Raw genomic sequence first — 13,536 nt, 5'->3', positions numbered from 1 at the left:
CTTTCTAGACTGATGTAACTGGGCTTTCTAGACTGATGTAACTGGGCTTTCTATACTGATATAACTGGGCTTTCTATACTGATGTAACTGGGCCTTCTATACTGATGTAACTGGGCTTTCTAGACTGATGTAACTGGGCTTTCTAGACTGATGTAACTGGGCTTTCTATACTGATATAACTGGGCTTTCTATACTGATGTAACTGGGCCTTCTATACTGATGTAACTGGGCTTTCTAGACTGATGTAAAAATGTGTTGTTGGCATGTTGAACTTCCCCTGTAATTGTTGAAATGAAGCTAACTGACCATCTATGTATAGATTACCAATTGTAAAAATGGAGTTACTATTGAATCCAGTTTCTTAAAATAGCTTTGTGGTATGAAATTGGGTAGACATTGGAAGAGGTAAAGAAACCTGGGTAGGACAACCATTTTAATAGCGTTTATACGACCAACCAAGGAGATTTTTCCAAAACTCTATATTTTGTTTAAGCTGATATATTTTCATGTCCCAATTCGCTTTCAATATCTGATCAAGGTCTCATGTCACTACAATGCCAAGGCTTGTGAACTTGTCCATCACTGTTCTAAACGGGGTAGAAATTGCATATCCACAGGCGTGATATTGGAATCAACTCACTTTTTTGCCAGTTTATCTTGTAGCCAGAGAAGGAGCCAAATGTGTTTATCAAGTTAAGTAAGTGTGGAATAGAAGTTTTAGGCTTGGACAAAAACAAAAGAACATCGTCTGCATATAGGGAACTTTTGTGCTGTGTGTCCTTTATTTTAACAGAAGCTATATCGGCACATGTCCGAATGCGAGTAGCAAGGGGTTCCATGGCCATAGCGAAGAGAGCAGGTGAAATAGGGCACCCCTGTCGGCACCCCTTGAACAAGCGGAATGACTGCGACATTTCTTGATTGGTTACCACGGACGCCATTGGGTGTGCATAAATAAATCTTATCCAATTAATAAATTCCTTTCCGAACCCGAATTCCTTTCCGAACCCGAAGTGCTCCAGAACCGACATCATATATTTCCACAATCCGGTCAAACGCCTTCTCTGCATCAAGAGCTATTACCACTGCCTCAACCTTATGATCGTGATACATTACGTTGAAAGGACGTCTCAAATTGTAGTGTATATGTCGGCCCGGGATAAAACCTGTCTGGTCAGGGTGTATGATGTCAGAAATATATGTTTTCGATCGGTTTGCCAATATCTCTGTCAACACCTTGTTTTCTATGGGGAGTAACGACCCGGGGCGATAAGACGACGTCTCCATGGAATCTATATATTTTTAGCATTTTGGCATTTTCTTTGGATTGTTTAAACGTTCGCAACATAAGTGGAGCTAGTCTGGCGCAGTACTTCTTGTAGAATTCTATTACATATCCATCGGGCCCAGGGGCCTTGCTGTTTGGAAATTGTGCTATCGCTGTGTTAATTTCCTCCAAAGTTATCCCTGCATCGAGTGCAGAAGCTGCCCCCTGTCTAGTTTAGGAAGTTCACATTCAGCAAGAAAGCGTTCCATAGTTTGTGAATCAGTAGCATCGCATTTTGATTGGTATAGCTCTGAGTAAAACTGCGCAAAGCATTTATTAATTATCTGCGGATCTGTTACTATTTTACCCTTCTTGTCTTTTATTTTGTGAATAGCTTTTGATGCATGTACATGCCTTAGCTGTCTTGCTAATAATTTATGTGGTTTGTCACCCAGTTCAAAATAACTTTGTTGCGTTCTAGCAAGTAAAGAGCCCATCCGTTTCGAAAGGATGGTATTGTATTCATATTTTAACTTTGTGATCTTCTCAAGGACTGTATACGAGGAAATCGTCCTAAAAACGTTCTCCTGTTCCCCTAACTCACTTTCAATTTCTCTCAGCCTAGTATTGGCACGTTTCTTCCTCTCTGATGTATAAGAAATAATGTAACGTCTAATCACAGCCTTTAGAGATTCCCAAAGGGTGGAGTCGTCAACATCCCCCGTGTCGTTAGTTCCGAGGAAAAAGGCAATCTGCTCCTTCAAATACTGACAAAAAGTCTCATCTTTCAGCAGGTATGCGTCTAAGCGCCACGGTCGCCGACCTGTCGACATAGTGTAGAGTTTCAGCACCATGGACAGAGGAGAGAGGTCCGTAATTAGAATAGGGTGATAGGTAACCGACTCAGCTGCTGAAATTAACAAAAAATAGTCAATTCTGGAGTATGATTTATGAACTGATGAAAAGAAAGAGTAATCCCTGTCTGTTGGGTGCGTCAGTCTCCAAATATCGACAATGTTAAGGTTTGTCATCAATGTATTTAGACAGACACTGGAATTTGATTGTTGAAGTGACCTTGATAACTGTTTATCTAAAAGAGGATCTAACGTACAGTTAAAGTCACCTCCAACAATAACACTTGTATCCGAGATATTTGGTATGGCCTTAAAGTTGGGTCCATATAAATTGACCAAGGTTACTGGTTTCGAATTCAGTGTACCAGCCACAATAATATACCGACCATTAGGATCTGAAATGGAGGATGAGTAAACAAACGGAATGTTTTTCCTTATCAGGATTGCTACCCCTCTCACTTTTGCATCAAAGTTAGACTGGTATATCTGACCGATCCAGCCGACTCGTAGCTTGGCCTGAACGGAGCGTTTAATATGAGTTTCTTGAAGAAGCACTATGTCAGCCCTCAGTGATTTAAGATGAGAAAAACCCTTAGCTTGTTTCACCACATGCCCTAAGCCATTACAGTTCCAGCTGACTATCTTTATTCCACCTGGTCTACTCTGTGCTCTGTCACTATGTGGCATTTCTTAGTTTAGGGCAAATTGTTGCTGTCATACAAAACTCAGAAGAAAAACGTCCCGCCGTGCGGGAGCTTGTCATGCCGCCTGTATTAATAATAAACGTGAACATAAAACACAGACCCCATCCCCCCTCCCATCCCTTTACTGAGTGACTTCCCCAAACGAAGCACTCCTTGGCTAACACACAAACCTTAGGGTGTCTAGACATGCAGCTTGAACTAACTCGTCGTCTATAGATGCTCCGCATATACGCTAATATTAAATAACACTTAACACTTAACTCTAACGTTAGGGGGTGAGTGGCGCTAAAACATGATGTGCCAAACAATGGTATATTAGCCACAACATCTCACCAATCATAAGTCCCAAATTCTGATCTTCTAATCGAAAAGCCTTAGTCCGGAAATCCAAACACATTCCTGGCCTGTATTTGGTCATTTAGCCGGCTGTTCTGTATCCTCAGCTAGGGAGCTTGCTTGTCAAGAACCGATCGGCCTCTTTTGGGTTGTCAAACGTATGTGTTGATCCCTCGACTGTCACCTTAAACCGGGCTGGGAAGAGGAATCCATATCGGATGTTGGCCGCTCTGCATTTGTTGCGTACCTCATCATGCTCTTTCCGTTGGTTCCTCACCTCCAAGGTAAGATCTGGGTAGAAAGACACCCTGGCTCCGTTGTAGTTAAGGGGGAACTTTTGACTAGCCAGCTTGAGGATGAGATCCCTGGTCTGGGGATAGTGCAGCCGTACAATGAATGACCTTGGTGGCCCGCCCTTGGCCGGCTTCGTTGCCTGAGATCTGTGTGCGCGGTCGATCAGGATGGCCGTTTTGAAGTGTTCACTCCCCAGCAGGGCCGGTATCAGCTCCGAGACAAATTCAGAATGTTTCCCTTTCTCAGTGTCCTCCTGGATGCCACATATTTGGATGTTCTGGCGTCTTGAATGCGACTCGAGCGTTTCCAGTCGGGCTTTCAGGGTTTTGTTGTCATTTTTGAACGTTGTGCACGGTTTCTCTATGTCCTGTAGCCTGGCCTCGTGATCGACTGTCGTCTGCTCAACCTCATGCACCCTTCTCTGAGTTGCCTTCACAGTTTCGGCCAAAGTCCCAATACTCTTTGAGATATCAGCCAGCCTTGTGTCCACCTTCTTGCTTAGTGAGTTTATGGCAGCCAGTATGTCACTTTGCGTAGGCTCTGTGGGGGGAACTCTTGGAAGCTAGCCTCTTCAGCTAACTCCTCGTGGGTTGGCGACGTTGAAATTGGTTCGCTGTCTCTCTCATTCAAATGATCTTGTTTAGCGCTCCCTTTTCTGGTGCTTTTTCCCTTTGTCATATTTGTTTGAAGATATAGGTCGTGAGAGGTTAAGATAAATACTCATTTCTTTCAAAATGGAGCGGAACTCTAGCAAAGCACGTCTACTCCATAGCACGCTCTCTAGCGCCCCTCTTCTATACACTTTCGAGGCCACTAATATGTGGTCTGTGCTGTACTAGGTGTGAAATTCACCTCAGATTGAGGGTACTAAAAGAACAAGGTTTACACCTCTATAAAATCATCTTTATCAGCGGAAAGCGTGTGAAATCTACCCACTGTGTTTGTCTAATGCTATCTTCGAAATCTCTTTCTAACCTACAGGGATGGAGCTAACCCTAACTTTCCTAGGTTCTTTCTGGGACATTAGAGCTTTTTACATAAGCGTACAGAATTAAACACACAGTCATTAGCTAAATGAGAGCTAATCCACTAGTCCAAGCTAATCCACTAGTCCAAGCAAATCAAATCAAATCAAATTTATTTATATAGCCCTTCGTACATCAGCTGATATCTCAAAGTGCTGTACAGAAACCCTACTGAAAACCCCAAACAGCAAGCAAAGCAGGTGTAGAAGCACGGTGGCTAGGGAAAACTCCCTAGAAAGGCCAAAACCTAGGAAGAAACCTAGAGAGGAACCAGGCTATGTGGAGTGGCCAGTCCTCTTCTGGCTGTGCCGGGTGGAGATTATAACAGAACATGGCCAAGATGTTCAAATGTTCATAAATGACCAGCATGGTCGAATAATAATAAGGCAGAACAGTTGAAACTGGAGCAGCAGCACGGTCAGGTGGACTGGGGACAGCAAGGAGTCATCATGTCAGGTAGTCCTGGGGCATGGTCCTAGGGCTCAGGTCCTCCGAGAGAGAGAAAGAAAGAGAGGAGAGAATTAGATAACGCACACTTAGATTCACACAGGACACCGAATAGGACAGGAGAAGTAATCCAGATATAACAAACTGACCCTAGCTCCCCGACACATAAACTACTGCAGCATAAATACTGGAGGCTGAGACAGGAGGGGTCAGGAGACACTGTGGCCCCATCCGAGGATGGGCCCTACTGTGGCCCTAATACACTAGTCCAAGCAAGGAAAAACTGCAGAATGACTGTGGAAGCAAACTGACTTGCCGTATCCAGTCAGAATACTGTCTGTTACTGCTGGAAGTAATGTCATTTGTAGTCCAATGCACTTGGACTACAAATGGGGCTGCTGGGCCTAAAAAAAACTGTAATAGTGAAGTACTATACTAAATGGCCTGCACACATGTATTGTTTAGCAATGTTTTGATTCCAAAATTGGATCTTTGTAAGTTCCTGTCATAGAGATCCTATTAAATGAATATTTAATAAGTATTCTAATCCCTAGTTCTATGGTTCTTGGGAATGAAACCGCTAGTCTTGGTGTGCTAGCCACACCAACTGAGTGATCCCATCGCTCTGCTCCTGTCTCTCTGTCTTCCTCCGCAGGATTGACATCTTGAAGTATGTCATCTACGGCGTGGCGGCGGCATTCTTCGTCTACGGCATCCTGCTGATGGTGGAGGGCTTCTTCACCACCGGCGCCATCAGGGACCTGTACGGAGACTTCAAGATCACCGCCTGCGGACGGTGCGTCTCCGCCTGGGTAAGAAACACACTTAATTCAACCCCTATTCTCTGCGCCCTATCCGCCCCCTGTATATCTGAAGGCGTTGGATAGGTATAAGCATTAGGGTAGACAATTAGTACACATGTTTCTGGAGGAAGTACCCGAGAGACGGGATTAGAGATCTGGTGATGGAGAATTTACAGTTTAAGATGTCTCTTCTTTGAATTATGGCCCAATGCTAATGACAGCTGATGAGCCAGTCAGCCTTCTACCGACTTATAACTGTCATTATCTCTCTCTCTCTCTAATGGGCCCATCCCTCACTTCCTTCTCCTCCTTCCTCCCTTTCTTCCCCTCCCTCTCTTTCTAATGGACCATCCTTCTCCTCCTTCCTCCCTCTCTTCCCCTCCCTTTCTCTTTCTAATGGACCATCCTTCTCCTCCTTCCTCCCTCTCTTCCCCTCCCTTTCTCTTTCTAATGGACCATCCTTCTCTTCCTTCTCCTCCTTCCTCCCTCTCTTCCCCTCCCTCTCTCTTTCTAATGGACCATCCTTCTCTTCCTTCTCCTCCTTCCTCCCTCTCTTCCCCTCCCTCTCTCTTCCTAATGGACCATCCTTCTCCTCCTTCCTCCCTCTCTTCCCCTCCCTTTCTCTTTCTAATGGACCATCCTTCTCTTCCTTCTCCTCCTTCCTCCCTCTCTTCCCCTCCCTCTCTCTTTCAAATGAACCGTCCTTCACTTCCTTCTTCTCCTCCTTCCTTCCTCTCTTCCCCTCCCTCTCTCTTTCTAATGAACCCTCCTTCTCTTCCTTCTCCTCCTTCCTCCCTCTCTTCCCCTCCCTCTCTCTTTCTAATGAACCGTCCTTCACTTCCTTCTCCTCCTTCCTCCCTCTCTTCCCCTCCCTCTCTCTTTCTAATGAACCCTCCTTCTCTTCCCTCTCCTCCTTCCTCCCTCTCTTCCCCTCCCTCTCTCTTTCTAATGAACCGTCCTTCACTTCCTTCTCCTCCTTCCTCCCTCTCTTCCCCTCCCTCTCTCTTTCTAATGAACCGTCCTTCTCGTCCTTCTCCTCCTTCCTTCCTCACTCTCTTCTCTTCCCTCTCTTTATTCTTCTCCCTCCCTCCGTTTCTTCCTGCAGTTCATTATGTTGACCTATATCTTCTTCCTGGCCTGGTTGGGTGTGACAGCCTTCACCTCGCTGCCCGTCTTCATGTACTTCAACATCTGGACCATCTGTCAGAACACCACTGTGGTGGAGGGGGCCAACCTCTGCCTGGACCTGCGCCAGTTTGGTAAGGGCGGGCCCGGGTGGCGCCGCCACTGTTGCCATTCACAGTATACGTACACAGTCACTGACACTGGCAGTGGTTAACCAGGGCTTTGCTGGTTTATTTCTAGTAGTTTGTTTGTGTTCTATCATGAATGTGGGTAAGATATCTGACAAGACAATGAACTATAGAGCATACTGTACTAAATAGTGTGTCATTTAGTCTTCTCACTTCACGGACACACAATTCAATCATTATATTTTACATTTCATTGCAGTTTTTTAATGCTCCTGAAGGAGATCTATTTTACAGCCCTTTAACAAGAGTGTTTGTTGTAACTCGCTGCAATAGCTGTTGTTAGGTCTCTGTGGATCGAAGCGCCTGCCAAGCTAAGTCAATTGAAATGTAAATGTGAAATTGAATGTTGTTTTCTCGCAGGCATGGTAACTATCGGGGAGGAGAGGAAGGTGTGCACGGGCTCCGAGAAGTTCTTTAAGATGTGTGAGTCTAACGAGGTAAGGGTGTGTGTGTGTGTGTGTGTGTGGCTGGGGAGCGATGGGGGGGGGGGGGGGTTCTGTCGGCACCCCGGCACCCCTTTGGGACCCCAGGACTAGGATTGGGAACACTGCTATAGGGTTCCTCTGTCATTTTAAATGGTGATTTGTGTGAGTGAGTGAGATGAGGGTAGTGGCGCTACCAGATTTCTTGGGTTTTGAACTTTAACCTCTTGTGGAAAGGGAACAAAAAACATAGCTTAATAAAGATGAGTCTATCTTTCTGTTGACCCTTTATCCTCCTTTATCCTTTTGTCCTACCTCCATTTAATTCCCTTTGAAAAAGTGAGCTAATATTGCACTGGGACAAATCTTAATGCGTCTTGCCCTATCTCACTCTCAAAGCAACCGCTCTGTGATTTGGTTTTTTAATCTCAACATGACCTGGCAATATTGTAAACACAGACATGACAAGTTGGAACAATGCTTTGTGTCCCATTTTGAATACCAACAAAACAAGCACCGATGTTGTATATTGTCTTTATTTCCTGGTGACTAATAAAGCTGTGTTGTGTTTGATTGTCTTTCAGCTGGACATGACGTTCCACTTGTTCGTCTGTGCCCTGGCCGGGGCTGGAGCTGCAGTCATCGCCATGGTGAGACAATGACAGCTCCACTTTATGTCCGAGGGTTGTGTGACCTGCCTATTGGTCCTTGAATGTCTGTTGATAGCATCGCCACTCTGTTCCCTCCCCTCTGTCTGAACACATAAAGATTGACAGGCAGGGTAAACCTTAGTGGGAGAGGATTGTCTTGTTGTATGGGGATATACCAAAGGTTATTCTACAAAGGATTCAAGCGATTGGTAATCGGGAGGAAAAACGGACTGTTTTTTATGCTGCTGACTTTGAAAGAGGTTCTCCCAGTGTTAAGAGCGAGGCAGATCGAGAAAGTGCAAAACAGAGGCAGAATGATCGAGTGATAGATACAGAGAGAGACAGACAGAGAAAGACATTGAGAGAGAGAGAGAGAGACACACACAGAGTAACACATAGCGACAGAGAGGGAGAGGGAGAGGGAGAAAGAGAGAGAGAGAGAGAGAGAGAGCTGTTGATTAGAGGGAGGCGTTAACCTAGCGATGGAGAAGCACAGGGCGCAGTTGCCATGGAAACTGTGGAAGAAGAAAGGAGCTTGTTGAGAGCAGCTAAGTGATGGTGAGGACTGGAGCAACCGTCTTCACTGGAGAAGACTGCTGCGTCTGTAGCCAGGGTGGAAGGATACACATTTAATGAAGGCTGTTATTCGGTATCTAGTTCCTTTTTAAACAAAAACATATGTTCACAGTGAAAATAACAGAAATGTTTTGTCAAAACATCAATGACACTAGTTTCTTATGGTTTGGTTGTCATCAAATAGATATGTCCATAACAGCTTCCTGTTACCACAAAATATAAACAAAATCAAACATTTCCAGTCCTTAGACCCATGACGTAATGTTTTAAATCTACAAATAGGACATTGTTGCTGCGTTGTCTGAGGACTATAAAAGACGAGAGAAAATGAAATGCTAATCAATTTGGGCGGGAGCGGCTCTTCACAACACAAAGTCTGTATCTGTGGCCCAACTGTGTGCTCTTTGTCCACCCGGTGGATGTCTATGGTAATACACAATGGGATGACTCACCAAAGTGTGTTCGTGTTAGTTCTCACCGAGAGCTAAGGTTTAGAAAATGGGTAAGAAATCAATTTGCATAGACAATATTGATGTACCATCTTCTCGTCTAATATTTTCTGTGATAAATGATCTTAGATCATTGTGAGATTGTATGAAGGAAGTACTGTCTGTATCTCCAACTTGGATCTATCTTGGTGAATCTGTTTATTCATGATGAGTTTGAGTCATGTCATTATATAACAAAAGAATAGAATAACTTAATTATCCCAAGCTTAGGGAATTCGTTAGGCATGTTCATCTTCACATCATCATTACGACACAATATCACCGATAGATAAATGCCATACACTGGACCAGAGGCGTGCAGGTGTTTTTCTTTATTTAATTACCTCATAACTACTTCTTCAGAACCTCTGCAGCAGATGCTCTGGTTGGCTGATCACTGACACCTCACTGCCACTCAGTGGAGAAAAGAGTTACTGCAGAAACACATCAGGGATATGTTCCTTAGGTAGGGCTCTCAACGTCGTCGCTACCTGTTTCAGTCCTCCTTCTTCCATTTGGTGCCTAATGAACACCACCCAGAGTCCAATAACTGCTTCTCTCCTTTTCTCTTCCTCTCTGGTCCGATGCGGACAGGCGTCAGCTGCCACGGTCCTCATCCGTAACAAAGTCCTCCTGACGTCTCAGAGTCTGGGCAAATACTGCACCCGCTTCTGACGGGGGCCTATCGGTTGGCCCATCACCTTTACCCCTGACCTCAGTGGTCTCAGTGACATCGCTGTACGCCGTCAGGAGCTGAGAGGAGCCGACCGCCTCGATATCAACATGGCCGAACTGAACTCTGAACTTCGGAGCTTAGGGGTCGCCCCCAAAGCATCGCCAGCTCTGTCATCGGTCACGTCACATGATTCTGTTGTTATTCACTAAAATATGCTTTGCTGACACCACTGATTATAATAACCAAGCTCCTCTGGTTGCTATCGATAGGTATGTTGATAACCGGGCTCTCCTGTCACGCCCCGTTCACCTGACTAGCACAAATGCTGACACATTCGTAACAGACACAGAGCTCACTAAAGAATAAGGTTGATCAACTAATCCATCCCTTAAAGTTTGGTTGGTTTGTTTTTGTTTGAAACCAGTGAAGGCACAGTACCACTAAACGATCTGCTTTGGGCTTTTGGTTACAGCTTTGTCTAATCATCTAACTAACTCTGTTTCAGCCTAATTAATGAATCAATAAACTCTGCCCTGAGGTATAGGCTCGGTCAAGGGGTTAACAATCCTCCCACTAACATCCCTGTAACCCATGTGTCCCTCTAATACAGGTCCACTACCTAATGGTACTGTCTGCTAACTGGGCCTACGTGAAGGACGCGTGTCGGATGCAGAAGTACGAGGACATCAAGTCCAAGGAGGAGCAGGAGCTCCACGACATCCACTCCACTCGCTCTAAAGAGCGTCTCAATGCCTACACCTAAAGCACACGACCCCTCCCCCCCCCCGTCCCATCCCATCCCGTCCCCCTATCCTTCCTTCCTTCCCTCCCTCATAACACACACGTCCATGACACACACGCAGCAGAACACACACAGAAATCACACAAGCTATTCAATGTCTGGTGTTTATGTTCGTAGGGGCACAAGTGTAAGGGGGGGGGGGGGGTTGTGGTGTCGTGTTGTGGGTGGTTTCGACTTCACTAAGCTTACGGGTGTGACGAGACAAGTCGTTCCTACGGGATACCGTGTGTCTTCTCTGACGAACCCTTCTTTCCTGTATTGAGATTTCCTTTCTATTTCTCCTCCTCTTTACTCCTCCCTTTCCTGTCCCGTTTCTTCTTCTCATACCCTACCCGTTCTCCTCTTTCTCCTCGTTCTCCTCTTCTACCTCTTCCCCTCTTCTTTTTCCCTTTGCATTTTGTATACTGGTAGTAGCACATCTTTTTACAATGTGTCATTTCTTTTTACCATGTTGTTCTATATCTCGGCGTCGAGTGCTTCCATTTATTTATGTTTGGTTTTAGGAGGGGTCGGGCTGGGGGCTGTTGAGTTTTTAATCGCTTTTTAATTCACATTTCCGTGTAATTTATATTTATACGTTCCTAAACACTCGTCATCCAACGGAGCTCCAATCATACATAGGTTTTAACATCCATTTTTATTTCAACATATCCACTTAACAAGACCAAAATGTGACCGAACTTGTATAATTTACAGGTAAATTACAGCATAATAAGCTTCCGAAAGAGTAAGCATCGCCGGTATAAAAACTATGTACAGAATCTTTTTTCAGAAAAGTCTTTATTGGTTGGGAGTGCCAGGGATTCTCAAACAGAACAAAGTACCTTCAAGTGACTTTTTACATATTGCTATAACTGTAGCTTGGCCTAACTGTCAGAAACGTATGCTAGCTTTGTTGAGTAGCCTAGTCATTGAACGTGAAAAACACTGATTGTCTGTCAATAATAATAGTGTTCTGAAGCTGTGAAAAGAAAACAGTTGTTTGAGTGGCAAGTCAGTGGAGTGAGGAAGACGATGATGATGATGATATGTCGTATAAAGGAGGAAGAAGTAGAGGGAATGACATGACTGATGACAAATCCATCTGATAGAATGGCCTTTCAGGATTTTGCCGTGGGGGAAACTCTGTAGAAAACCACTTTTCTCATTCATCACAAGCCATATGCAAAATAACATTTTACAGAATTCATTTTTATATGTTTTAATCTTCAACTTTTTAAACGCAAATTACCAGAAGAAGAAATACGAGATGTTTTTTTTGTCAGTATTCTGCTCTGTATAAATATCTACGGTATATAAATATATACATATATGTGAGACACTTCAATTTCAGGTCATTCATTTCATTGGTCAAAGTTTGGTGATATTCTTGTGAACGTCCATTTCAGAGATTCCAGTGAAATAAATATGGTAACAGAATCTAGACGGCAAGCGGATGAACAAGCTTTAGGCCTGAAACGGCCGTATTGCTACACGTGGAAAAAGTTGAATATCACATTGAGAGATAACTGAACCATCTGCAGGGTTGGGTTCAATTCCATTTAAGTCCAGTCCATTCTGGAAATAAACTGAAATTCTTGCAGAATTTACCGAATTGAAAGAAAACTGATCCAAACCCTGACTGTCTGTGAAGCTATACTAAAAAACATGAAATGTCAATAAAACAATTAAAACCATATTACTCTTGAGTATGGACCAACTCTTTCTACTACTCTAGTTTTGCAGTACAGCGTTTCATCATTCCGTTGCTAACAAAAAAAGAACAACAATTTTTTGGTGCACTTATTCAACCATCGTGAGCTTTCTTGGTGTTACGTGCATTTGGATTTGAAGCCTAATATCTGTACTGTAGTCATGCAACGTTTGGTTATTAACCAATAAAAAAATGACTTGTATTATCTAGGTAAAAAAGAACCGTGAATCTAGCTGTTATTTGTGGCATGGTTATGCATTCAGTGGTAATAGTTTTTAACTGATTCAAAAAGTAAAAATATCCTCTCTCTTTATCATTTTCATTTCTCATTTTTACGCTTGGACTGTCTGAGTCAACTGATTTCTTTAATGTGCAGTATTGCAGTTCCTGCGCTAACAGTATTATGCTAAGTAAACAAATAGGTTGTAGTGAATGATTTTGTTTCCCTTCCTCCTTTAGTTTGTAATATTCATTTTTGAAAGCCCTGTCTTAAAAAAACAGATACTACTTGTAATGATGTTGCTTATTCACTTCTTCAGCATAAACCTGATAATGCTTTCCGCTTTCTCCTCCCATATTAGTCTTTTGTACTTTCACTAAGAATGCTTTGTGGCAGGCTGTACGATTCTTCATGATCTGTTTTGTACATACATGTACCAATGGCTTAAACAGTGGCTTTTTTTTAAACTGTAGGAACAAACTTGCTTGCGTGAAATAAAATACACTTGTGTACTTGTTAATAATGAAACCCCCGAGTCCATTTCTTTCTGTATTTATGTCAGAGCTGTATATGTATATACCTGTATACCCACTGGGCACACGTCATTTCAACGTCTCGTTTTGATTTACATCGCTAACGGGAATTCAATGTGTAATCAACAAAAAAACGTCACTATGTCATTGGATTTTAGGTTCAAAGTTGGGTGAAAAAAAGAGTCAATTCCCTTACGTTGATGACTTACGTTGATGACTTCTTGCGAATCCAATCCGTTTTCCACGTTGATTCAACATTCATCACATACTAAAAAAAAATTATGTGGAAACAACATTGATTCAACCAGATTTTGCCCAGTGGGTATGTACATGCCTACAAGGATTCCGTTTATACACACCTCTGGTGCTGTGCATGGAAGTGAAATGGATTTACATTATTAGCATATAAACAAAGTCTACCTTGCATAATGAG

The 13,536-nt window shown here is 43.5% G+C and overlaps 1 protein-coding gene across 3 annotated transcripts in view; it reads left to right on the top strand.

Annotated features, from left to right (window-relative positions):
* Positions 1-13,098, top strand: part of LOC135507597 (neuronal membrane glycoprotein M6-a) — an 81,958-nt gene extending 68,860 nt beyond the window's left edge. For 2 of the 3 annotated variants that reach the window (XM_064927136.1, XM_064927135.1), the window contains 5 exons: positions 5,583-5,739; positions 6,836-6,989; positions 7,404-7,480; positions 8,050-8,115; positions 10,466-13,098. In XM_064927136.1, coding sequence (XP_064783208.1) covers positions 5,583-5,739; positions 6,836-6,989; positions 7,404-7,480; positions 8,050-8,115; positions 10,466-10,618 — 607 coding nt within the window. In that variant the 3' untranslated portion in view covers positions 10,619-13,098. Of the gene's footprint in view, positions 1-5,582; positions 5,740-6,835; positions 6,990-7,403; positions 7,481-8,049; positions 8,116-9,773 lie in introns of all 3 variants that reach the window. The other variant, XM_064927137.1, reaches the window with a different exon arrangement.
* Positions 13,099-13,536: the final 438 nt, after the last annotated feature.

The sequence above is a fragment of the Oncorhynchus masou genome, chromosome 21 (genome assembly GCF_036934945.1).
Source record: "Oncorhynchus masou masou isolate Uvic2021 chromosome 21, UVic_Omas_1.1, whole genome shotgun sequence".
Taxonomy (NCBI): Eukaryota; Metazoa; Chordata; class Actinopteri; order Salmoniformes; family Salmonidae; genus Oncorhynchus; species Oncorhynchus masou.
Note: the sequence above shows the minus strand (reverse complement) of the source record. Positions and strands in the feature narration are given on the sequence as shown.